The sequence below is a fragment of the Neofelis nebulosa genome (assembly GCF_028018385.1).
Source record: "Neofelis nebulosa isolate mNeoNeb1 chromosome Y unlocalized genomic scaffold, mNeoNeb1.pri SUPER_Y_unloc_1, whole genome shotgun sequence".
NCBI lineage: Eukaryota > Metazoa > Chordata > Mammalia > Carnivora > Felidae > Neofelis > Neofelis nebulosa.
In genome coordinates this window covers 1,451,194-1,478,941 of record NW_026691917.1, presented here as the reverse complement: position 1 = coordinate 1,478,941, position 27,748 = coordinate 1,451,194, and the positions used below count along the sequence as shown (strand labels likewise).

The 27,748-nt window shown below is 34.8% G+C and overlaps 1 protein-coding gene across 1 annotated transcript in view; it reads left to right on the top strand.

Annotated features, from left to right (window-relative positions):
- Nucleotides 1-27,748, top strand: part of LOC131503562 (cullin-4B-like) — a 142,447-nt gene that overhangs the window by 165 nt on the left and 114,534 nt on the right. The window contains exons 2-11 of the mRNA XM_058715011.1: nucleotides 1,330-1,551; nucleotides 5,222-5,337; nucleotides 9,036-9,139; nucleotides 9,399-9,468; nucleotides 12,600-12,673; nucleotides 13,316-13,478; nucleotides 13,579-13,668; nucleotides 15,349-15,431; nucleotides 16,176-16,243; nucleotides 26,776-26,894. Of these exons, the coding sequence (XP_058570994.1) occupies nucleotides 1,344-1,551; nucleotides 5,222-5,337; nucleotides 9,036-9,139; nucleotides 9,399-9,468; nucleotides 12,600-12,673; nucleotides 13,316-13,478; nucleotides 13,579-13,668; nucleotides 15,349-15,431; nucleotides 16,176-16,243; nucleotides 26,776-26,894 (1,095 nt within the window). The 5' untranslated portion in view covers nucleotides 1,330-1,343. The remainder of the gene's footprint in view (nucleotides 1-1,329; nucleotides 1,552-5,221; nucleotides 5,338-9,035; nucleotides 9,140-9,398; nucleotides 9,469-12,599; nucleotides 12,674-13,315; nucleotides 13,479-13,578; nucleotides 13,669-15,348; nucleotides 15,432-16,175; nucleotides 16,244-26,775; nucleotides 26,895-27,748) is intronic.

Here is a 27,748-nt window from a genome sequence, read left to right as displayed (position 1 = left end):
TGTTTTAGTTCTAGCAGTCAGGAGGCTTGTAGCGTCGACTTTGTAACCGGAATTATGTGTGAATATATGTTGCCTATTTCTACCGTTGCGTCTCTCTCTCTCTCTCTCTCTCTCTCTCTCTCTCTCTCTCTCTCTCTCTCTCTCTGTCTCTCTCTCTCTCTGTCTCTCTCTCTCTCTCTCTCTCTCTCTCTCTCTCTCTCTCTCTGTCTCTCTCTCTCTCCCCCCCCCCCCCTCCCTAAACTTCTCTCATGTTTTTCCGTGATTTCGGAGGGATATCCAAAATATCCATGATTTTTTAAAATCCCTGTTTATTTGTGCCTAATTCATTATGTAGCTAATTTGCCTTGCTTTTTATTTTCTTTTACAGGCTTTCCCCTTCATTTTCTTACATACCTCTTTTTGACTTTCTTCTTACCTTTAATCCTTCATTAAACTTAACTCTTTCCACCCATGTGTGTGTTTTTATTTATTTTATCATTTAGCACCTTGGGTATCATACTTGCTAGATTTTCTGGACCTTTATAGTGAATGTTCCATGAGAGTGCAGAGCTTTGTCTCTTATTTGCTGTATATTACAAACGTCTGTATAGCTAACCGTGATGTAAAGTGGTACAGAGTAAACAAATGTATTATATTCTGGCTTTTCTGACTTTCTGTACTTCACTTCTTGTCTCATTGATTTCTCTCTTAGCTGTTTCTGTGGTTTGTGTTTGTGTTTGTGTTTCTTTTCCCCCCCTCGGGTAAGCTCTGTGTTGCAGGAGGTTGTGAAATATTCTGATACAGGTGCCTTGTACGTTTTTTTTTTCTTTTGCAGTTTGTATTTACATTGTGTTCTCTTTCTGTCTCTCTCTTTTTCATTTTTTCCCCTCTGTTTCCCAGTTTCCTCTTGTTTTCTAATCTCTTGTGTTTCCTTCCCATGTTTGCCCTTGCATATTCCAAAACACTTTTACAACCATTTTGTCATTTGCCACTATGCTGTACTGAAACTCACTTCTTATTTCAGCAGTTGTGCTTGGTTATTTTCCTCTTTTTCTTTTGACGATTATTCATTTTTTCATTCTCTTCATTTTCACAATATTTCATCTCCTCATCTGGTCATTAGTGTTTTGACTATTTCTCAAGAGGTTGTGACTACCTGCTGATGGTCTCCCTGCATCTGCCTCCATGTAGTGTTAAGAAAAACAATGAGTAAAATATAGGAACAAGGGTCAGGAATATTACTAAATGCTCTTCGTGTTTATCTCCTTTTGCTTCTTTTTCCTGTCACCAAAACTTCTTAAGTCTTCTACTAGATAAAATTATAAACTTGAATTTTCTTGGATTTCATAGGACTTAATGTGAAAATGCCTCAGGAAGACTCATCATCATCTGCAGCTGCTGCTGCCTCTCAGAAACAAGAACAACTTAAAAACGGAAAGTTGCTGGTTTTCTCTGTGGCTGCAGACCATCACAACAATGACTTGACTAAAGCCCCAACAACTCTGTCTAGTTTTGCCAGTAACATGCTTGGCACTGGCTCTGTCAAGAAGTTGGCAATCAAAAACTTTAAAGGTAACTTAATGATAATTTTTTTAAGATTTCAGTTTTAGCTTTTCATACCCTGTTGCTGCTTTCTTACTTTAAATTCAGAGAGATACAGTTAATATTTTTCGAGGTAGTTAATTTTTAGAAGATTAGGAACATTGATTTTACACTCTGAAGACCTGAATCCTGGCCCCAGTTTAACCATGGAGTAACTCGAGACCTTGGGAAAATTACTCCACTCTTCAGTACTTTGTTTCTCTCTAAAATACATTTATGCCCTCCCTTACTGTTTGAAATACTCTAGGTTGCCACACCGTTGTAGAATACATTCTCTTCCATCTTTTTAGTGAGTGGATCTATAATATTACTGAGAAAAGCTCTTACATGGGGAGTCCAAAGGCAACAATTTAAATTTTTAGTAAGTTACAGAACAGGTGGTAAAAAATTGTGCATTTGGACATAAACAGTGAAACCATAGTAAGATCCTTTATTAGGAGTAGATTTTACATTTTGAAGAAATATTAATATAAAAATTAAAAACTCATGATAATCATTGGTTTTTCATACCATTTTTATAGAGTTAGCGTAATTTTTCATATAATATTTTCATATAGAATTCATAAAACAGAATCCTCACATGGTATTTTGGCATTTTATAAACCAATGTTTTTGATATCCTGTCAAGATTCTCATTTTTTAGGTTACAGGTTTTAAGGGCATATTCCAACCCTGTTGCCATCTTTAGTTGTCAAGAAAAAAGTTAACTTTTTAAAATTTTAATTAATATTATTTAAAAACTTTTGAATTCAGTTATTTTCTGGTCAAAAAACTAGTTTTGTAAGTAAATATCAAACAATCCAAAATTTATGAATAAGACCTCAAATTTTCTAGAACTTTTCAAAAGTAAATGTTTGTAACATTTTGCCCCTTGGTGGTTTGCTTTTTACCTTTTCGCCTTATCCAGAACCTAGTGCATGCTAGATTTATTATGCAGAAGTTTGACTTTAGATTGTTGAAGTTTCAAAAAGCAATCTTATTTTAGTGGCCAAGTAAGATTTCAAATAGCATGAATTATTTGAATTCATGTTATACTCATGCATTGTTGCATAGATTGAAAAATTTACTTTTTCCAATCTTTTTTGGTATATTTCAGCATTAGGGTGAATTTAAGGAACTGAAATGCTTTGGTCTGTGCATATGTTTTTCATTGTTTTAGTCAATATTACTAATTTGATCTGGGTTCTCATACTCAGGGCAGAGCTATATCAAGTATCTCTTAAAGTTATTTAAATAATTTTGACTGTTTTTTAAGTTTATTTATTTTAAGACAGAGAGCACAAGCAGGGAAAAGGGGCAGAAAGAGAGGGAGAGGGAGAATCCCAAGCAGACTTCCCACTCTCAGCACAGAACCTGACACAGGACTCGAATTCATGAACCATGAAATCCTGACCTGGGCCAAAATCAAGAGTTGGAAGCGTAACCAAGTGGCCCACCCAGGTGCCTCTACAAATTTAATACTCCTACATAAAGGATATCCAACATTTGCTGTTCTGTCTCATGTATTAAAATACTACAAATAAACTTAGAAAATATTCTGTTTTAGTGGGATGGAATATTGAAATAGTTCTGTAGATCATCATCATCCGATATCTGACTTTCAGGTGTTCTTGCTAACTTTTTTATATAAACTGGATTTGAAGCAACACTCATATTCCTTTTTCCGTGACATAATTAATAATGCTTTTCAGATTTTTAAAATAACTCATTTATTTCAGGGTAAAGTTTGTATTAAATTCTGCGTAGAGGAAGGAATGGTTACCATTCTTGGATAATAGTAAATTTTTTTGAGAGTGAGAGAGTGAATGTGGTACAAAGAAAAATAAACTTAATTATATATATATATATATATATATATATATATATATATATATGTAATTATAATTATATAATATATATTATATATAACATAACTTTGTGTATTTTATATATAAACCCTAATATATATGTTAATATATATTATATATAATGATTAATATAATCGTATTAATGATGTTAATTATATTATATTAAATATAGTGTAAATTTAGTTATATATAATTATTAACGGATATTAATAACTAATATATAATATATATTATATATAATGTAATTTTATATATACTATATATTAGCTTATATAGTTTCCCTTCCGAAGGCCCCACATCTTGGTTTTGATTGTTTTCTACCTCAGCTAATTTGTGCTTAATTTTGTATTATTTTTCTTCTTATTTTAGATTCACTTTATCTTTGCCAGCTTCTTAAGTATAACCTTATCATTTATTTGCAAGATTAGTTTTGTTTAGTAATTTAAACATAAAAGTTTCTTGTTTTTTGTTGAGACTTTCTTTTACAAATTTTGTGCTGATATTTTTACTGAGGAGAAATTCACAAAGAATAAATTGGACGTTAACTTTTAAAGTATACAGTTGTACACTTAGCACTTGACGGTATTATGTAACTACCGCCTCAGTTTAATTGTGAAATATTTTAATAGGTAGAAAATGAAAACCTATGTTCACAAGCATTATGATTTCTCTGCCCCATTCCTTTTCCTGTCATTTCTGTCCTCTCTCTACAAGGCAGTCAGCTCTCCGATTTCTGTCTTTATAGATTTGCCTCTTCTGGATGTTTCATTGTATAATCTTTTTTGTGCCTGGCTGAGTTCAGTTAGCATAGTGTTTTTGAAGTTCATTCAGGTTGTGGTATGTGTGAATGCTTCATTTTTATGGCTTAAATAAAATCCTATCATATGGATGTACATAGTGCCATGAACATTTATATACACTATTTTGTATGAATACCTGTTTTTAATTCTTTTGGATATACACTAGGAAGGGAATTGTGGGGTCATATGGTAATTTTATGGTTAATGGAAGAACTGCTAAATTTTCCACATTCTCCGTACAATTTTATGTTCCTACCAGAGAAGTATAAGGGTTCTAGTTTTTCCACATCCTCTAAAAAACTTGTTACATCCTTCCTATTAAGCATAAAGTCGTATGTCATGATTTTGACTTGTATAAATCTATTACTATGTTGGGCAGCCTTTCATGGGTTACTTGGCCGTTTGTATATGTTCTTGAAAGTATCTATTCAAATCCGCTGCCTAGTTATTAATTGGTTGATATTCTTTTTTGTGGATGAATTGCAACAGTTTTTTTATTCTGGATGCGTCATGGTTACCAGTTATTAGAAAATATTTTATTGTATCCTGATGGTTGTGTTTTGCTTTCTTTATTCCTTACCTTTGATCCACAAAAATTTTACATTTTAACTTAATGAACCCCAATACATTATCTTCTGTCACTTATGTTTTGGTGTCATGTGTGAATTTAGTGCAAGGTCCAAGGTCACGAAGATTTATCCCTTTGTTTCCTACTAAAAGTTTTATAGATTTTGCTTTCATATTTAGATTTATGGCTTTGATCCATTTTGAATTATGTTTTGATTATGACACTGACTTCATTCTTTCATATGTGGGTATCTTGTCGTAGTACCATTTGCTGAAGTGACTATTCTTAACCCACTGAATGGCCTCAACAAGCTTTGTTTAAAGTAAATTCATTATATTGTAAGTGTGTGAGGATATGTTACATATTCTAGTATTTTGACATTGTCTCCCAAACAGTTATTCTCTAAACTTTCATTTATTTATTAGATAAACCCCTGCCACTGGAAAACTACACTGAAGAAACATGGCAAAAGTTAAAAGAAGCTGTACGGGCTATCCAGAATAGTATCTCTGTTAAATACAGCTTGGAAGAACTCTATCAGGTGTGTGTCACTTTTGGATACAGGTATTCACTAATCATAATGGAATCAGGGTTTATAGTAATAATTGAATTATAATTCCTTGGATAATTTTTATCATCATGCATCGTAATCATGGGATCCACCAAGATTACAATCATGCAGTACACTTTCTGTATTTATGTTTGATTGATTTACTTAGTTACAATTATGGTGTGTATAATTATGTACTTTTATGTATATATTCTTATTGTTCAGGGTATTTTATTTTATTTTATTAATTTTTAAATTTTAAATATAATTTATGATTAAGTTGGCTAACCCACAGTGGATGCAGTGTGCTCTTGGTTTTGGGGGTAGGTTCCTGTGATTCATTGCTTACGTACAGCACCCAGTGCTCATCCCAAAAAGTGCCCTCCTCAGTGCCCAATAACCCATTTCCCCCTCTCCCCTAGTGCCCCAATAAACCCTAGGTTTGTTCTCTGTATTTAAGAGAGTGTGTAACTATTTTTTCCCCTACCCTTACCCCATGGTCTTCTGTTTACTTTCTCAAGATCCACACATGAGTGAAAACATATATGTCTCTTTCTCTTACTGACTTGCTTCACTTGGCATAATACCCTCCAGTTTGACTTGCTGCACTTTGCATAGTACCCTCCAGCCCCATCCACATTGCTGCAAATGGAAGGATTTCATTCTTTCTCATTGCCAACAAATATATGTGTGTGTGTGTGTGTGCGTGTGTGCGCGCGCGTGCGTGTGTTGTGCATATTATATATGTTATTAATATATTAATAATACTAATTGTATTATTATATTGTATATTATTATATTATTATATTACTATATAATATAATCTTTTATATACAATTTGTATTATATTATATTATCCATTTATCAGTTGATGGACGTTTAGGCCCTTTCCATAGTTTGGCTATTGTTGAAAGTGGTGCTACAAACATTGGGGTACATGGGCCCCTGTGAATCAGCACTCCTGTATCCTTTGAATAAACTCCTAATCATGCTATTGGTGGGTCATAGTGTAGTTGTATTTTTAATTCTTTGAGAAACCACCACATTGTTTTCCAGAGCAGCTGCACCGGTTTGCATTCCCACCAACAGTGCAAGAGGGTTCTTGTTTCTCCACATCCTCGCCAGCATCTGTAGTTTCCTGAGTTGCTGATTTTAGCCTCTGTGACTCGTATGAGGTGGTATCTCACTGTGGTTTTGATTTGTATCTAGCTGATGATGAGTGATGTTGAGCATCTCTTCATGTGTCTGTTGGCCATCTGGATGTCTTCTTTGGAAAAGTGTCTATTCATTCATTCTACTCAATTCTCCAGATTACTTATTTTTCACATGTTGAGTTTGCTAAGTTCTTTATAGGTTTTGGTTACTAACCCTTTATCCAGTATGTCGTTTGCAAATATCTTTTCCCTTTCTGTTGGTTGCCTTTTAGTTTTGTTGTTTCCTTTGCAGTGCAGAAACTTTTTATCTTGATGAGGTCTCGATAGTTCAATTTTGCTTTTAATTCCCTTGCCAAGAGATACAGGAGTCCTGAGACATAGGGGCACTTGTACCCCAATGTTTATAGCAGCACTTTCAACAATAGCCAAATTATGGAAAGAGCCTAAATGTCCATCAATTGATGACCGGATAAAGAAATTGTGGTTTATATACACAATGCAATACTACGTGGCAATGAGAAAGAATGAAATATGGCCTTTTGTAGCAACGTGGATGCAACTGGAGAGTGTTGCTCCTCTTGGCTTGTTGTTCCTCCCTTGGCTTTGGAGACCTGTGGAGCATCTGAGGTCAACGAGGTTGTTGCCTGTTTTCTCCTCTAGGATTTTGATGGTTTCCTGTCTCACAGTTAGGTTTTTCATCCATTCTGAGTAGTTGTTGTTGTTGTTGTTGTTGTTTTTAATGTATGGTGTAAGAAAGTGGTCCAGTTTCATTCTTCTGCATGTTGCTGGCCAGTTCTTCCACCACCATTTGCTAAAGAGACTGTCTTTTTTCCAATGGATACCCTTTCGTGTTTTGTCATAAGTTAGTTGGCTATACATCTGGGTCCAATTCTGGGTTCTCTGTTCTATTCCAGTGGTCTGTGTGTGTGTGTTTTTGTGCCAGTACCATACTGTCTTGATGTAGTAAATGCTGAAGTCTAGGATTGTGATGCCTCCTGCTTTGGTTTTCTTTTTCAACATTACTCTGGCTGTTTGGGGTCTTTTGTGGTTCCATACACATGTTGGGATTGGCTGTCCTAGCTTTGAGAAGAATGCCAGTGCGATTTTGGATGAGATTACATTAAACGTGTAGATTGATTAGGGTAGTGTTGACATTTTGACAGTATTTATTCTTCCAGTCCATAAGCGTGAAATGTTTTTCCACTTCTTTGTGTCTTCTTCGCTTTCCTTCACAAGTCTTCTGTAGTTTTCAGCATACACATCTTTTACATCTTTGGTTAGGTTTATTCCTGGGTATTTTATGATTCTTGGTGCAATTGTACATGGGATTGATTTCTTGATTTCTCTTTCTTTTGCTTCACGATTGGTGTATAGAAATGCAACTGATTTCTGTACATTGATTTTGTGTCCTGCGACTTTGCTGGATTAATGTATCAGTTCAAGCAACTTTTTGGTGGAGACTTCCAGGTTTTCCCTGTTAGAGTATTATGCCATCTGTGAAAAGTGAGTTTGACTTCCTCTTTGACAATTTTTATGCCTTTCGTTTCATTTTGTTGTCTGATTGCTGATGCTAGCACTTTCAGCACAATGTTAAACAACAGTGGTGAGAGTGGACATCCCTGTCATGTTCCTGATCTCAGGGGGAAAGCTATGTTTTTCCCCACTGAGGATGGTACTGGCTGTGAGGTTTTCTTATATGGCTTTTATGATGTTCCATTGTCCAAGTTGTTTTAGTTAAATGTAATTTAGCCTGCTCCTGTACGTGTTTTTTCTTAGTTTAAAAAGAACCGAGGCATACTTATGTAGCTCTGACAATTAAGCCTCCGAAAGGCTCTATTACTGAGATGTAGCATACTTTTTCTTTATTAAATGTGCCTTTGGTCATAAAGTTTCGGTTAGACTCTAGAACTCTTATAATGTTGATTCCGAACATTCTTGCCAGATGAATTCTTTGTTTAATGAGGAGTGAGAGCTTTGCACTATTTTTGGTGACTTCACTGCAGTGCTCAGTAGGGTGTATTTTAATATAAACAAATGGTTTGTTTTATTGTTTGTTATAGGAATTGTAAGTCACACTTAATAAAATTGTGTTTCATTGTATTGTACACATTTTTAAAATGTATTTTCTAATTTTAAAATTTTAAAGAAAGATTGTAATCTTTTAAAAATTCTGAAAATTAAGACGTGGTTTAACGTATGGTTTGAACAGCTAATTTCAGAGAATTATTTTTAAATTAAAGAAAGCTGATTACTATGAATGTCTTGGTGCTTAGAATTACTCATAAAGAATGGGTTTGTACGTACTGATTGAGATGGAAGACTTTAAATTCATTTTCTTAGGGTTCAGATACTGCAAATTTTGAAATAGCTTTTCATCATTTAATAGTCATGAATATATTCATGACATTCCTATTCACTTATTAATTCATATAAAATAAGTTCACAATCAGTGGTCCGTATATAATCAACAGTTGTAGACAAAGTAACTTTGTTTTGCATTTTTTCAACTTAAGCACAAAAATTTCATTTTTTCAGAGTGTTGAAAACCTTTGCTCCTACAATTTATCTGCAAACTTGTATAAACAGTTGAAGCAGCTTTGTGAACAGCACCTCAAAGCACAAATTCATCAATTCAGAGAGTATCCTTTTTTTTCCTCTTTGAGTTGTTTCCTGTCTTTTGTCAAATTTTCCATGTCAGTATCTATCGAGTGGAATAATTGACTTGGTATATGGGATTAATGTTATTTTTGTTCTCTTTGTGTTCTGTTTAAGACAGACATCCTTGGACCTAAGGTTATCATTAGGCAGTTTTAAATACTGTCTTTTAGAAGTCATATCTTCCGTTTGCAGAATGTGTGTTAATGTTAGAATATAAAGTTTTTCTTAACATTACCTCATGGATTCTGTGGATAATGGCCCTTTTCTAAAGAAAATGGATATATGCTGGCAAAATCATAGCAGACAAATGGTAGAGTATAGAAATTATATTTTTAGTTCAGAGAATTATCATGGAATATGTTAAATGGTTCTGTAAATGAAAAACTTCAAACTGTAGTTAGCCCATACTTTATTTAAAAGCTTCTGGAAGTACTTTTATGGTAGACCAAAATTTTCAGTTCTTTAACGTTTTAATTTTAATTTATTTATTCGCTGACAATTAGGTGTTTTTTTCCAAACAGATAATTATACTTTAGATGTAATTGAGTTTAACGTTAATAGGAGCTTAAACAAGAGGCACGAAATATATGTCAGATTTAGTCTTACTAAATAGTGTGTGAAATTAGTAATTTATCATCTGAGTTTTGAATATACGGAGGAATGTATAGTAGAGCTATAACAAAGCTATACTAAATAAGATAGATAAACTTGTAAATACTTCAACACAAAATATGTCTATATTTTTTATTTATTTATTTTTTTTATTTTTGGGACAGAGAGAGACAGAGCATGAACGGGGGAGGGGCAGAGAGAGAGGGAGACACAGAATCGGAAACAGGCTCCAGGCTCCGAGCCATCAGCCCAGAGCCTGACGCGGGGCTCGAACTCACGGACCGTGAGATCGTGACCTGGCTGAAGTCGGACGCTTAACCGACTGCGCCACCCAGGCGCCCCAAAATATGTCTATATTTTGAAAATGAAAATATGTAAATTGTGTTTGCTTTTCTATTTGGCAGAATAAAGCATAAGGTAATATGATATGTTGATACTATTATTAGATTTAAAAGTTTATTTACGGTATAAAAAGAAAACTGCTGTGAGTTTAAATCTTCACTAATGGAAAACATTTCTCTCAGTTTCATATGTAAAGAATAAAAACTAGAATAGACTAAACAGTTCAATAAAATAGTGACACTGAAGAGTTTATATTTTTAAAATATAAAAGGAGGTCCCCACATGAATTATGACATGAAAGTATTTATCTAATTGGTTTTAATGAATTGCCAAGCATATTGGCCGATCTAGTTCTTTGTATTTGGAGTTGTTATTCTCACTCATTAGGACAATAAGATGTGTCCTAAGTCATTGATGGCTCCCACATCCCATCTTTCTAGTTTTCTTTGTTTAAAAAAGTAATTGTGGGTCTTGGTTAAAAATGAGGGCTGTAATCCATACAAATACCCATTTCTTTTAACCTCCCCAAAAGTGTTAACATGGCAAAATTCTCTCAGCAGCATAATAACCCCTTCCCACAACATTTCCAGATGTCCTCTGTAGTGTTAAAAGAGGAACCAGCAAAAGAGGTGCCATAAATGTTTTAAGTTAGAAGCAAAAAAAGTAGACATTTTCTAAAAACAGTGTATTTATGGCTACAGTTGTTGCTGATGTTAATTGTACAAGCATATTTTAAATCCTACACAGTTGATTACATCATTTATAATGATGGTGAACTTGCCACAAAATTAAGTGTGTGTGAAATAATATGCCATGCATGTTGATTATTCCATGCAATATGTAAAAATCATTCTGAAAAATATTTCCTGGAAAATTCTTATTCTTTTAAGATGTAGTTCAAAGGTTATCATTTCTTTCATGCTTTCTAGGCTATTCCACTCTGGTTTTTATTCCACCCTAGTTTTCTTTTGCTTCTCATTTGCTTTCTCCCATCTCTTTGTATTATAGCACTTAAAAGCATGTTTGTAATATAGCACTTAAAAGGTGTGTTTAAAGCATTAATGCTCTATTTCCTTTTGTAGATTATGAATTCTTTACCAAGTTTTTTGCTTTAATAGGGTCATCACATTGTGCAAGTTTAAGATGGACAATGTGATGATTTGGTAACGTTTGTATACTGCAAAATGATTACTATGGTAGGATTAGCTAATACCTCAATTACCACTTTTCATCATTACCATTAACTTTTTGTGGTGATAACAGTTAAGTATCTTTGCTATTAGCAACTGCCAAGTATCTTCCCAGCACATATGGTGATTAACTTCATCACCATGCTTTACATTAGCTCTCCAAAATTTATTCATATTACAAGTGAAAGTTCATGCCCTTTGGTAATTTATTTTAAAATTTAAATGATTAAAACCTTATTTCTTTACAGATTAATTACATTTTCATTACTATATTAGTATAACTTGAATTTAATACCTAAAGTTTTGTCAGTTTAATTTTTTAGTACGGTAAGTATTAGCAGATACTTACACTGGTGATAATTCTTTGGTTTCATCAGTACTTTTTAAAAATATGAAGGGGACTTGAGACAATAATGTGTGAGAACTACTCTTCTTATATATGCTCACATCACAGTTAATTTTTACATAGCCAGTATATTCATAATAAAGAAGTTTGTACATAACCAGTATATTCATTATAAAGAATTCTCTTCCTGCTGTGTGTGTTTTTATTTTTTATTATTTTTTTTAATTTTTTTTAATTTTTTTTAATTTTTAAATTTTTTTTTCAACGTTTTTAATTTATTTTTGGGACAGAGAGAGACAGAGCATGAACGGGGGAGGGGCAGAGAGAGAGGGAGACACAGAATCGGAAACAGGCTCCAGGCTCCGAGCCATCAGCCCAGAGCCTGACGCGGGGCTCGAACTCACGGACCGCGAGATCGTGACCTGGCTGAAGTCGGACGCTTAACCGACTGCGCCACCCAGGCGCCCCCTGCTGTGTGTGTTTTTAAATAAAAGCGGAGAAATGTTATATTTGTACACGGCCTTGGTCTTCTTAAGTATTGCTGTTAATTTTTCATATTTCCTCTTCTTTTGCGGTACAGCTCTGTCTTATATTTTCAGTCTGCTGAAAATATATATGTAGGTGTTTTTCAAAGATTTGTTGAGCAAACTATACTTACCACTAATATTCATATATCGGCAGTTTTTACATAAAATAACCCATTAATAAATTTTCTTTATATATTTCTATTAATCTTTATTATTTAAGAACTAGCAGCGTAGAAAAGAGTGAAAAATTTGAAAGGTTATCTTTACAAGAGAAATAAATACATTATTGCCCATGTTTGATTGATAAGAATGTTATAAATTATGTGCTTTTCTTAAGAGTTAAGTTTTTATTTGATGGGATGATAATTTAACAAAAAAATCTTTGAGACGTAGTGTTTTACCTTTATTTTTTTATTTCTAACAGAGCATGATTAGGAACATTTTTCTGTTCCTAGATAGAACTTATGCGTTTCAAATTTTGATGTTGTCTTCAATTTGGTAAGATACAAATAATTACTTAAAACACTGTTACGTGTGATTTATAATCACCTCCTTTATCTTCTGAGAGAAAACACAATAAGAGAAAAATCATTTTCAAAATGTGTATTTCTTTGTATCATAAAACTTTGACTTTTTAAAAATGATATTTGAGTACATGGTAACACAGTTTTAAGTGTTAATTTATAATTTACCTCAATTTAAAAACCTGTCTTAATTAGGAAACATACTAGTTCTAGAATCTAATCTAGGACACTGAATCCCATTTGAAATACTTCGTTATAAAAAACTAGAAGGTCACTAAGTTGATATTAATGTCGATATTATTCATACCATTGTGCTTATTATGAAGGCTAAAAATCTAAGGCCAGTTTAGAAGCTTTAGCGTCCTAAATTTTGCTTAATTTTTAAGAAATTACTGAATTATACATGTCATCCACTGTGCCTTATTTACACTGAATCTTATTTATTGATTTCAGACCATCAAGAAACAAAATAGAAATATTTATCCAACTGTAGATACAGTGAATTTAACATCAAGTTATATTTTGTTTTGACTAGGAAATGCATTATATACACAGAAGTGTAACTGATGGGGAAAATATAAGCCAAAATTTAGGCAGATTTTTTTGTTTGTTTTAGGGATATGGGCCTTGAATTATTTAAATCATATATAATTTGTGATCAGAATGTTCGTAGCAGGACCATAGATGGAATTCTTGTGTTGATTGCGAAAGAAAGAAATGGCGAAATGGTTGATCGATGTCTGATTCAAAGGCTTGTAACTATGCTTTCTGATTTGCGGGTAAGTAATTTCTTAACTTTCATTAAATTGAAACTGATTTCTAATGTGATATCTTACAGATAACTTTTAACTAAGTTTCTTTTATATATTCCATTATTAGATTTACCAGGAATCTTTTGAGAGTAAATTCTTAGAAGAAACAAGCAGGTTCTATGCAGCAGAGGGAAGGAAGCTAGCGCAAAAAAAAGAGGTATTTGAGATCAAGATGATAATTATAAATTCTTTCAATATCCATAGAAAAGATTATTAAAATGTAAAGAACCATGTTTCTTTATAATTCCTATAAATTTTGACAAACCTTTCTTCTTGACAATTTTTTTTCTTTGTTTGTTTTTTTTTTTTTTTTGGTCAGTTATGCTAAAGATTTGTCTACTTTGTTGATCTTTTCAAAGAAGCAACTCTCGGTATGGTTAATTTTTTTCTATTGTTTTTTTTTCATTTCTCTCTCATTAAATTCTATGCTAAATATTGTTTCTTCATTTGCTTTCGGTTTACTTTGATCTTTTTCCAGTGTCTTTAGGTAGAAAGTAGGTTTTTTTTTTAAAGCTTATTTTGTTTTGAGGTCTTTGTTTTTCTGATGTAATTATTTATAACCATAAATTTTCTTCTAAGGAATGTGTTAGCTGCCATATTAAATTTAGGTATGTTCTAGCCTCGTTTTCACCTATTATAAGGTACTTTGTAGTTTCTCTTTGATTTCTTCATTGACACCTTGATTATTGAGAAATGTGTTGTCTAATTTCCACATATTTGTGACTTTCTCAAATTTTCTTATTTTCCTATGTTTCACTCCATTTTGATGAATGAGCACAGTTTTTATAATTTCATTCATTTAAAATTTATTTGCTTGTTTTGTGACTTGATGAGGTCTGTCTTGCAGAATATTCTGTGTGTACTTTGAGCAGAAGTGTATTCTGTTGTTGAGTGGAGTGTTCTATAAATACTTTTTCGTGTTTAGTGTTGTTAAAGTATTATGTTAACTTGCTGGTTTCTGTCTGAGTACTCTATCCATTATTTTGGATATAATATATGTTCTTTTATATACCATGTACGTTCTGTATGTACTGTACATCATAGATCTGTGTGTAGTCAAGTCATCAGCTTTTGTTGAATTTTCAGTGTTTCTCTTCATTTATAACAGCCCTTTGCTTCATGTATTTTATATTTTTGTTTGGTTATATTAAATTTTCATTTCCCGATTGTGGTTTATATACACAATGGAATACTACTTGGCAATGAGAAAGAATGAAATAGGGCCTTTTGTAGCAACGTGGATGGAACTGGAGAGTGTGAGGCTAAGTGAAATAAGCTACACAGAGAAAGACAGATACCATATGGTTTCCCTCTTATGTGGATCCTGAGAAACTTAACAGAAACCCATGGGGGAGGGGAAGGAATAAAAAAAAAAAAAGAGGATAGAGTGGGAGAGAGCCAAAGCATAAGAGACTGTTAAAAACTGAGAACAAACTGAGGGTTGATGGGGGGTGGGAGGGAGGGGAGGGTGGGTGATGGGTATTGAGGAGGGCACCTTTTGGAATGGGCACTGGGTGTTGTATGGACACCAATTTGACAATAAATATCATATATTAAAAAAATAAATAAAATAAAATAATACAAAAAAATTTCAAAAGCATGGATTCCAGTTACAAGCTGTAACCAGTTTAATAATTCTTGACATTCTGACTTGATAGAAACAAACTGACCATATAGCTGTGCCTTTCAAGGATATGATAGCTGTGTCTTTCAAGGTTATGACACTAAGTTGATTTAAAAGACGAATGTTTTTGTTTGCTTGCTACAAAAACTTTGTAACTTTCATTCTTTAAGTCCCATGATTCTTAAAATAGGAAGGTAAAAATTTTATTTTCAGATTCCTGGGTGTCTTTACCACATCAAGAAGCTCCTAGAAGGAGAAGTAGACAGAGTTAGAACCTACCTATGCCTTAACACACAGTAAGAATTACATATTTTGTATTTGTATATGTAATTTCTATATACCATATTTATATACACTTTGATTTTGCTTTCCTTAGATCAGAAATTATCCGGGACACCTGGGTGGCTTAGTCAGTTAAGCGTCTGACTTCACCTCGCCTCAGGTCATGTCTGTGCTGATAACTCAGAGCATGGAGCCTGCTTTGGATTCTGTGTCTCCCTCTTTCTCTGCCCCTACCCTGATCGTGTGCATGCTTTCTCTCTCTCACTGTATCTCAAAAATAAATGTTAAAAATCTTTTAAATTGTCATATGATAGGATTAAATAATATAGTTCTTCACCTTTTTTGCTTAGTTCCTGCCTTTCTCCTTTCTTCATTTGTATCAAAAAGATGGGAAAGCCTGACAAATAAAACTTTCTTCATAAGTTTATTTTTTAGTTTTTTGGATGAGTGGGAAACTTCAGAAAATTTGTTGTTGGTCTTGTTTAATTAGAGATAAAAACTAGATGTTTATTATTATCACATAATTTCCTGTAGTTATGTAATGATATTTATAACTCTGAAATCAGAAGTTCATGCAATGAAATTCAGTCTCCTGAAGACCAAACTACAAATCTTATGGCACTCATACATGCATAACAATGTAAAACAGAAATCAGGACAGATGACAATAATATATGCAGCAGGGTTTTGGAAAACCATTTTAACTCTCCATTAGGAGAATCTTGCAGTGATTCTAAATTCGTTTTTTTTTTAAACAGGAAACAACTGATCACTCTGCTAGAAAAGCAGCTTCTAGGTGAACACTTATCAGCAGTTCTTCAGAAAGGTAAATGAGAATATGTATGTTTTGAGAAGGCATTATTAAAGAATATAATTTTATTTTTTTACATTTTTAAATAATTGTAATTATTAATGCGTTTTGTGTGTAAGTCTTCCTTTAAAATGATTGATAAAACCAGATACAATTTTTTTCTCATTCTCTCATTTGCCAAAGCAGTTTGTGTCATGTAGTATATTCAGGGTTTTTTTATAAGAATACTAAATGAGAGTTACACATATACCTTGAGATAGTAATGTGCTCAAGCTTTATTTTTGGCTGATGTTTTAAAAATAGTCTGTATTGTTACCTTTTTTTCTGGTGTTTTAAAATTTTAGATTGTAGGTTAGGGCTCTTGAGCACATGTTTTGCTTCTGGTATTTTCCCTTTTCTTCACGTAAGGGCAACATTTGTTCAACAAATTGTGATGAGCTTTTGCTTCTTGATGCAAAATAAATGGATTCAATACAGGACATACTTTTTTAGAAAACCTTATTAAATGAGTGCATGTAAACTAAAACCTGACGTTGAAAAGAAGTACATTATTGAAAGGAGAGTCTGTGTCTAGTGACCTCCCACAAGGAAAAGATTTAGGCATGATCATAAACGGAATCCTGGTGTTGCTGAAGTATACTTAACAAGGCTTCAGGGAATCGTGAATGTTAGTTGAAACTGGAGAGAGTAAGTGTAGTTGATCACATTGGCCTTTTGAAAAATTGGATTATATTCTAGATATGATTAAAAACTTCCTGAGCACAAAGAGCATGTAGGAGAATATTGTAGTAACTGGAGCCTTGATTTTATGGTTGAAGAAGGGAGAATGTCATATTAATTCAGGTAATTTTATTCTTGGGAAAGGACTTTTTCGTATGTTAATCCAGAGTATTCTATAATTTTAAGTTTTATTCCTGTCCACAGTATACATTTGGTTATTATTTTTCCTTATCACGTGAAGTGCCTTGTAAATAAATTAAATACATAAAGGGGCGCCTGGGTGGCGCAGTCGGTTAAGCGTCCGACTTCAGCCAGGTCACGATCTCGCGGTCCGTGAGTTCGAGCCCCGCGTCAGGCTCTGGGCTGATGGCTCGGAGCCTGGAGCCTGTTTCAGATTCTGTGTCTCTCTCTCTCTCTGCCCCTCCCCCGTTCATGCTCTGTCTCTCTCTGTCCCAAAAATAAATAAAAAACGTTGAAAAAAAAATTTAAAAAAAAATTAAATACATAAAATTTAACTATATTTTAATTTATCTTATTTCATCTCTTTCCATCTCATTTCATTCCATGTCATTTAATCTCATTTCATTTCACTTGAAGAGAGAGTGACCCTGATGAGAGGGCCAAAGGGAGAGAGAGAGAATCCTAAGAAGGCTCTACACTTATTGTTGAACCTGACACCGGCTCAGTCTCATGACCCTGGGATCATGACCTGAGCCACTGAAACCCAGAGTTGGATGCTCAGCTGACTGACCCAACCAGGCACCCCTAACTATTTATTTCACAACAGAAATATAGAGTGGGGAGAGCACCAGTACTGTGAATTTTTCTATTAGAAGGAAATTCATATCATCAGAAAGGTATTTCAGATCTTTGAAATTAAAATGAAATAGAGTCAGAAGAACTCATAATTTAAAATTTTTCTATCATATTATTTTTTTTTGGAATATGAATGCAGCTGGGTGAGGTGTCCAGGATCACCCTCAAGTTCAGCAATTTGCTAAAAAGTACTCCCAAGTTTTCAGAAAAGATAATGATGAAAATATAAGTTGAAATCATCAAAGAGAAGAGGATCATAGAACAAACTCCAGGCATGAACTTTCAGTGGTCTTCTCCCACTAGGGTTGTACGGACAGAGCTTAGCTCTCCCAGAAATTGTGATTGACAGCATGCATTTAGTGTTGCCAAGTAGGGAAACTCACATCACATGGATGACTTTCAGCATGACTGATCTTAGTGTCCAGTCCCTTCAGAGATCAGGCTGGTATTTCCTGGCCCAAACCCCCCCACCATGAGTCACATTTTACCATGAACTGTGTAGCATGGCCCATTGCCCCCCAGTAAATAAAATGTTATCCTGTGTGGTATTCAGAGAGTTTACTGATTACCTTCCAGAAGCTGTATAAAGGCCAGACTTTTCTTTAAGCAAGAGATATCCTTTACTGCACAGTAATAGAATGGAATTAGATAAAATTAAAATAATTGTGTTTCTAATCTTGGTCTTAGAATAGAGTGATACTGGAAGCCCCCCATATGACTTACGGACATTTTCACTCTTCTAGGAAACATCTTTGGGATGGGTTTCTACAGGTATAACAGGTGTTTGTCCTTGAAAACCAGTGGGTTTTGTTTGTTTGTTTGTTTGTTTGTTTGACTTACTAAATAGATTATTGTTTCTGTGGTAACAGAAAAATGTGCATATCTACAAGGCTTTCCACATAGTTTGTGAAGCACCAGAATTAAGGAGAGGATTCTCCGTAAGAATGAGGAAATGTTTTAGGTTTTTCACTGCTGAATGGACAGATGGACATATATTGGATTGGAGAAAATTTGTGAACTCTTGCTTATTAGTGGAAAGAAAAATTTTTATTAGGGTTCCAAATAGTAGTAAACTTCATGGATGCCTATTTATGGGTTAACCATCGTGTACATTATCTGTATCCTTTCATACCTACATCTCTTCTGGGCTTGCAGTCCTCGCAATAATTAAGCTGATGGTCAGGGAACAAAGACTGATTCTAACATGGATGTTAGGCAGACATTTCAGAAGACAAATCACCCATTAGAACATTAGGTATCCCCGAGAAGTTATGAACTAGGGGTGATTTCTGGATCATCTTAATACAAATATTCTTACAAATCTTGGCTTATTTATAGGATTTCCTTATTTAAAATTAAATTTCTCCTTAGAAATGTTAAGGGTGCATTGTATCTCAGGGTTTCAGTTGAAGCATTTGTAATTATGTGCAGTCTTATGTAGATCCTCACATTTATATTAAATAAATGCATTTTAGTAACTTTTTCTAGCTAAAATGAAGTCCCATATCTTCCCCTACCTTCAGTATTCACTAAATACTGACTGAAGATATTTAGAGTACAATTTACTGCAAAGTGAAGGTTCAGAGAAATGGTTGGATCCAGAGAAAACAAAACAAAACAAAACCCATCCCGTGAGTTCATCTACACAGAGGTCATAATAATGGCAAAAATTAAAAGATAAAAGTCTTTCAAGATTCTAGGATATATGCTGCTGAAATGAGCACAGTCTTTCAACATTCTGAAGAAAATTGTTTTCCAAACCAGAAAGTCTACAAGATGCAGCCGTGTTTTATTAATCTAAAATTATGTCTGAGAGGTAGAGGAAGTATACATTTATAAGCCAACAGTGAAATACCGTTACTTCTGATTGTAAATTTCCTCTTGTGATAAATATACATAACTTAAACTTCACCGTTTTAACTATTTTTAAGCATACATTTCAGTGGCAGTGATTTCATTCACAATATTTGGAGCCATCAGTACCATCCACCTGCGGAACCTTTTAGGAATAGGAATCCTGTATGAGCTAAACAGTGCACTCTAAATATTTTGATGCTTGCATTTTAACTTAACTATTTTCAATATAAATGTAGTTACAGTGCAGAAGATATGGCAAGCGTCTCTGAAAATGCCTTATTGAGTTATTTGGTGTATTAACTACCTGAACTGCAGGAACAGCCAGCTGCCACTCCAGTGGGCTGCTTGCTGCGTCTTGGAAGCATCTTTATCCCTGCACACTGTGGGAAGTGCTTGCATATGCCTTTTGCAACCTCCTTGGTACTGCGTTATCCTTAGCGGGCAGGCTGCCTAGAGATGGGGCAGCTGGATGTGGCTGGAGTGTTTCTTGGCCTGGGAAAGAGTACACACTGCTTTGCGCCACAGACTTAATCCCACCAAGATCCCAGAAGCTGTGATGTTGGGCAGCTCCATGCCCAGGCCTAGAACCAGAGGGGCTGCTGATAACTGTAGCACATGACAATCCAAGAGGACCAGAAGAACATCAACCAAGAGAAGGTGGTGCCTGCTCAATAAACTTGGGAAGGCGTGGCTGTACTGAAGGCCAGGAACCATGCTTTGCGGTGTCACAGCAAAGGCCCAAGACACAACAGATTGCGCCTCTTAAGGATCTTCCTATGCATGATGAACATGCTGCTGTACCTCCCTGGGAAGCAAACAGTAAGCATCCTCCATTTACCAGGCGGATAAAACACAAGAATAGACTGAAAAAGGCCAGATGAATCTAAAAAAAAAAAAAAAAAATCATGAAAATGTGCTGGCTTTCAATTTAGCTTTTACTTTACCTAGACCAAGAGAACCACTGGTATCTCTTGATTATCCAATGGATAGTAGTTTTGAGTCACCACGCATTACGGACATATCAATTGTACTAGAAGATGGAAACCCAATGAATGTTAAAGAAGTCCTGGATTATCATGAGGATATTGACACATACCTTAGGGGAATGGAGATTAAATGTAAACCTAAAGGGGCACCTGGGTGGCTCTGTCAGTGAAGCGTTAAGTGTCCAATTTGGGCTCAGGTCATAATCTTGCAGTTCATTAGTTCGAGACCCGATTAGGTCTCTGTCCTGACAGAGCAGAGCCTGGAGCCTGCTTCGGAGTCTGTGTCTCCCTCTCTCTCTGCCCCTCCTGCACCTGTGCTCTGTCTCTCTGTATCTCAAAAATGAATTCAGTGTTAACATTTTTTTTAAATGTAGGCCTCAAGTGGGTTACATGGAGAAATCTGTAAGAGCTCACAAACAGTTTGACAGCTGTGCTTGTGGACTGGTTTAAATAGGAGAATAGTACAAAGCACAGAATGAGACCCTGCATTTGGCTGTGAACTATATTGATAGATTTCTTTCGTCAGTGTCTTTGTGCAGGAAATCTTCACCTTCTGGGCACACTTCTATGCTGTTAGCCTCAAAGTTAGAAGAAATCTACCTACTTGCACCAACAGTAAATCAGTTCTCCACCATAACTTGTCCACCAGCAGTCTGCAGACTGCAAAGTTGAAAGTTTAGCAATGTTTCTGTGGGAATTAAGTTTGATAGATGCCATACCTAAAGTATTTGCCATTACTGGAGCAGCCTTTCATTTCACACTCCACACAGCCACAGGACAAAGCTGCCCTGGATAATGAGTTCAAAAGACTGGAACTAATATCCCGGAGTTGGTGATACGTCTGTGGGTCCATGTCTGGGTTCTCTCTTCTGTTCTGTTGATCTGAGTGTCTGTTCTTGTGCCAGTGCCATACTGTCTTGATGATTAGAGCTTTGTAGTATAGCCTGAAGTCTGGGATTGTGAGACCTCCTGCTTTGGTTTTCTTTTTCAAGATTGCTTTGGCCATTCAGGGTATTTTCTGGTTCCATACAAATTTTAGGATTGTTTGTTCTAGCTCCGTGAAGAATGCTGGTGTTATTTTGATAGAGATTGCATTGAATATGTAGATTGCTTTAGGTAGTATTGACATTTTAACAATATTTGTTCTTCCTATGGAGCATGGAATCTTTTTCCATTTTTTTGTGTCTTCTGCAATTTGTCTCATAAGCTTTCTATTGTTTTCAGTGTATAGATTTCCTACGTCTTTGGTTAGATGTATTTCTAGGTATTTTATGGGTTTTTGGTGCAACTGAAGAGGGGATCAATTCCTTGATTTCTATTTCTGTCGCTTCACTGTTGGTGTATAGGAATGCAGTTGATTTCTGTGCGTTGATTTTATATCCTGCAACTTTGTTGAATTCATGAATTAATTCTTGTAGTTTTTGGTGGAATCTTTTGGGTGTTCCATGTAGAGTATCATGTCATCTGTGAAGAGTGAATGTTTGACCTCCTCCTGGCTGATTTGGAAGCCTTTTATTTCTTTGTGTTGTCTGATGGCAGAGGCTAAGACTTCCAATACTATGTCGAGTAACAGTGGCGAGAGAGGACATCCCTGTCTTGTTCCTGACCTTAGGGTCAGGAATTTTTCCCCATTCTCTCAATTTTTCCCCATTGAGGATGATATTAGCATTGGGTCATTCATATATGGCTTTTATGATTTCGAGGTATGCTCCTTCTATCCCTACTTTCTTGAGGGTTTTTATCAAGAAAGGATGCTGTATTTTGTCAAATGCTTTCTCTGCATTTATTGAGAGGATCGTATTATTCTTGTCCTTCCTTTTATTGATATGGTGAATCATGTTGTGTTGCGGATATTGAACCAGCCCTGTAATCCCCAGTATAAACCCCACTTGGTCGTGGTAAATAACTTTCTTAATGTATTGTTGAATCCAGTTGCCTACTATCTTGTTGAGGATTTTGCATCCATGTTCACCATTTTTTAAATGTATTGATTTAGTGTATTTAATGTATTTTTTCATGTATTGTTGGTTAATACCTTGTTGAGGATTTTGACATCCATGTTCATCAGGGAAATTGGTCTATAGTTCTCCTTTTTAGTGGGGTCTCTGGTTTTGGAATCAAGGTAATGCTGACTTCATAGAAAGAGTTTGGAAGTTTTCCTTCCATTTCTATGTTTTGGAACAGCTTCAAGAGAATAGGTGTTCAACTCTTCCTTAAATGTTTGGTAGAATTCCCCTGGAAAGCCATCTGGCCCTGGACTCTAGTGTTTTGGCAGATTTTTGATTACTAATTCGATTTCCTTACTGGTAATGGGTGTGTTCAAATTTTCTATTTCTTCCTGTTTCAGTTTTGGTAGTGTATGTGTTTCTAGGAATTTGTCCACTTCTTCCAGATTGCCCATTTTATTGGCATATAGTTGCTCGTAATGTTTGCTTATTATGGTTTTTATTTCTGCTGTGTTGGTTGTGATCTCTCCTCTTTCATTCTTGATTTTATTTACTTGGGTCCTTTCCTTTTTCTTTTTGATCAAACTGGCTAGTGGTTTATCAATTGTGTTAATTCTTTCAAAGAAGAAGCTTCTGGTTTCATTGTTCTGTTCTACTGTTTGGTTGGTTGGTTGGTTGGTTGGTTGGTTGGTTGTTTTCGATAACATTAATTTCTGCTCTAATCTTTATTATTTCCTGTCTTCTGCTGGTTTTAGGTTTTATTTGCTGTTCTTTTTCCAGCTCCATAAGGTGTAAGGTTAGGTTGTGTCTCTGCGATCTTTCTTCCTTCTTTAGGAAGGCCTGGATTGCTGTGTACTTTCCTCTTATGACCTCCTTTGTTGCATCTCAGAGGTTTTGGGATGTGGTATTATCATTTTCATTGACTTCGATACGCTTTTTAACTTCCTTCTTAACTGCTGGGTTAGCCCATTCATTCTTTAGTAGGATGTTCTTTAGTCTCCAAGTATTTGTTACCTTTCCAATGTTTTTTTTTTCTCGTGGTTGATTTTGAGTTTCATAGTGTTGTGGTCTGAAAATATGCACGGTGTGATCTCTATACTTTTGTACTTACTTAGGGCTGATTTGTGTCCCAGTATATGGTCAATTCTGGAGAACGTTCCATGTGCACCTGTGAAGAATGTATATTCTATTGCTGTAGGATGAAATGTTCTGAATATATCTGTGAGGTCCATCTGGTCCAGTGTGTCATTCAAAGCCATTGTGTCCTTCTTGATATTTTGATTAGGCGATCTGTCCATTGCTGTGATTGGGGTGTTGAAGTCTCCTACTATAACGGTATTACTATCAATGAGTTTCTTTATGTTTGTGATTAATTGAATTAAATATTTGGGTGCTGCCTCATTTGGCCCATCAATGTTTACAATTGTTAGGTCGTCCTGGTGGGTAGACCCCTCGGTTATGACATAATGCCTTTTCTGCATCTCTTGATACATTATTTATTTTAAAGTCTAGATTGCCTGATAGAAGTGTGGCTACTCTGGCTTTCTTTTCTTGACCATTAGCACGATAGATGGTTCCCCATCCCCTTGCTTTCAATCTAAAGGTGTCTTTAGGTCTCAAGTGTGTCTCTTGTAAACAGCATATAGATGGTAATTGTTTTCTTACCCATTCTGTTACCGTATGTCTTTTGATTGGAGCATTGAGTACATTGACATTTAGAGTGAGTACTGACAGATACTAATTTATTGCCATTATAATGCTTGTAGAATTGGAGTTTCTGGTGATCTTCTCTGGTCCTTTCTTTCTTGATTTTGGTATGTATGTATGTACGTACGTACGTATGTATGTATGCATGTGTGTGTGTGTGCATATATATGTGTGTGTGTATGTATATATGTATGTGTGTGTGTATACATACATTTTTTTTTCATCTTTTCTCCCCTCGGAGAGTCCCCCTTAAAATTTTTTGCAGGGCTGGTTTAGTGGACACAAACTCCTTTAATTTTTGTTTGTCTGGGAATGTTTATCTTTCCTTTTATTTTGAATGACCATCTTGCTGGATAAAGAATTCTGGGCTGTCTATTTTTCTGATTCAGCACATTAAAATATCCTGCCACTCCTTTCTGGCCTGCCAAGTTTCTGTGGATAGGTCTGCTGCAAACCTGTTCTGTCTTCCCTTATAGTTTAGGGACTTTTTTCCCTTGCTGCTTTGATGAGTCTCTCCTTGCATGACTGTTTTGTGAATTTGACTATGATATGCCTTGTTGAGGGTCAGTTTTTATTGAATCTAATGGGGGTCCTCTGTGCTTCCTGGATTTTGATGTCTGGGTCTTTCCCCAGGTTAGCAAAGTTTTCTGCTGTGATTTGCTCACTTAACCCTTCTACCCCTATTTCTCTCTCTTCCTCCTCTGGGACCCCTATGATTCTGATGTCGTTACTTTTTAATGAGTCACTGATTTCTCGAATTCTTAAATCGTGCTTTTTTGCCTTAATCTCCCTCTTTTTCTCTGCTTTCTTATTCTCTGTAAATTTGTCGTCTATATCGCTGATTCTCTTTTCTGCCTCATCCATGCTTGCTGCCCCTGCATCCATCCGTGATCACAGCTCAGTTATAGCATTTTTAATTTAACTCTGGGTATTTTTTTACTTCTTTTATCTCTGCACAAAGGGACTGTAGTCTATTTTGGACTCCAGCCCGTATTCATATTATCGTGATTCTAAATTCTGGTTCAGACGTCTTGCTTGTATCTGTGTTGGTTAAATCCCTGGCTGTCGTTTCTTCGTGCTCTTTCTTTTGGGGTGAATTCCTGATGAATTCTGTGGTTCAGGTTGTGCAGAGTCTTGTGTTAATCCTCCAATCAGTTTTGTAGGTGTGTAGGATGGTTCAGTGTTCACCTCAACAATAATATTTTATAATGTAAATTGAAAATAGAGATTTGTAAATAACGAGGCCCCAGATGTAGAAAACTAAGATATTTTTCTATTCAAGTCCTATCTTTGGATTTAAGAAATATTTCACTACCCAAAGTCCTACTTCTCTTTAAAACATTGATATATAATTTACATGTCATAAAATCAGTCTGTTTTAACACACATATTTGATTGGTTTTTGGTATATTAATGACAATGTGCAGTCATTGCCCCTGTGCAGTTTAGAACAACTTTTTAATGATTGACAGTTTTCAGTTTACCGTGACAGTTTTAATGCTTAGAAATGCCAGTAAAAAATCTACATCCGAATATGTCATCTGTTATAGCCTTTTTTCATCTTCTGTTTTTATAACGAATTTAAATTTGAACAGAAAACGATTTATACTTCACATAAACCATAATAATAAATGGCAAACTGGTAGTATGGATTGATTAAAAAGGTAGGAATTTATCAACACAGTTACTGGGAAGTGAGAGGTGAACTAAAATAGCATAGTGTTTAGATCTCCGAAGTTGAGGAATGCTGAAAAGTTATTAATTTATAAATTGGCAGATACTAGTAAATTATGATATTTTATTAACCTTAGTTTTTTTATTTTATATGTTCAGTATGGTATATATATTTCTAGAATAGAGTTGGCAGAAAGTTTCTTTGGACGGTGAGGGTTCTTCAGGTAATGTTGAATAGAGAAAAGCAACATGTCGATAGTGATGTATTCTGATGCTGAACACGTGGCTTTTTAGAAGCAAATATACTGCTATATGTCCTTTGCATTCTGGGGTTTTTATGCTTGTTTATTTATTTATAGAATGATTATATTTGTCCATATATTTGGGTATATTGTATACCTTCCTGTTCTTATGTAAAAATCAGTATCTGGCACTTAATCAGATATTTAATGCGTCTAATTAAAGTTCTATTTAAAATCTGTAATTTTCTAATTCATGCACAGTAATATCTATATTACAAACTTATTTACTATAAATTTATGTGATGTATGTTTTGCGGCAGTAATACGAAATACACAGTGGTTTACAAGACAGCATTTATGACAGTGGAAAAACAAACAGTCCAGAGGAATAAATTACACTCTTTTTTCTGCCATCCATCTAATTATTTCTTAATAAACACTTACTGATACGACACTTACTTGCAAAGTTGAGGACTGTAGCATTTTTAATCCAGAGTAAATGTCTTGAATGTAACAATCTCAAATTAATGTATCATTTAACGTATATCTGAGGTGGGTATTTGTATTGCTAATTTTGCCTTCATGTTTCTAATATTCAGGCTTAAGCTTTCTTCTTGATGAAAATAGAATTGAGGATTTGTCTTTAGTCTACCAAGTATTCAGTAGGATAGAATGTGGCTTTCAAGTTCTTCTCCAGCATTGGATTGAGTATATCAAGGTATTTATTTAAAGAAGATGCTGCATTAAGTAATTTAGATTATTTATGGCTAATTTTTCCCCCTTTAATAATGTATTGTTTTTAATTTAGAACTTTCTATCTTTAAGAAATGTTTAACTTGAAATTGATGAAGAATCTATGCTCTAAGCCTTCTTGAAACTCTTACTTCTCTGTATATGTAAAGTCTTGCTCCCCCAAATAATACTTGCTTTTTGAAGGGGAAGAGTGGGGACATTATGTACTGGTGTAACATTTTCTTTTAGTGCCTCACATTTCTTTTACCACCTTAAATTTCTACTCTTCTGTTTAATAACAAGAATTTGTTATTGAAAAAGTCTGTAAGCATAAATTGTCTCAGAGAAACAGCGGGGAGAGAGTCCTCACCAGCCGAGTGTCCTCGTAAGTTCAATGTTTTTCAGTGAGTAATTAACTAATGTTTTGTGAGTGGTAGACTAACATGAAATTTATTATTTTAACCATTTAGAGATAGGAAATTGGGTGAAATTTAGTTAATTCATAGATACAAACAATAGACGTAGAGACGGACAGAAAGTAGCTTAATAGATGCCAGAGGCTAAGAGGGGAAATGAAAGGAGCAGCTGCGTAAGTGTTGCTGGTTTCCACAAGCATCCTCCCTATTTAGCTCTGGAATATGTTCATGACTTTTTACAGAATCCTAGTACACATTGAGCAGTCACTTTACTTACCTTCTCCCTGGAGGCTTTGGCAATTACTAATCAACTTTCTGTGGATACTGACTTTTCTGTTTTGGTTATTGCCTAGCAATTAAATCGTATGATATGTGGGTTTTTGTTTCTGCATTCCTTTACACAGGATGATCTGTCATCAATGTT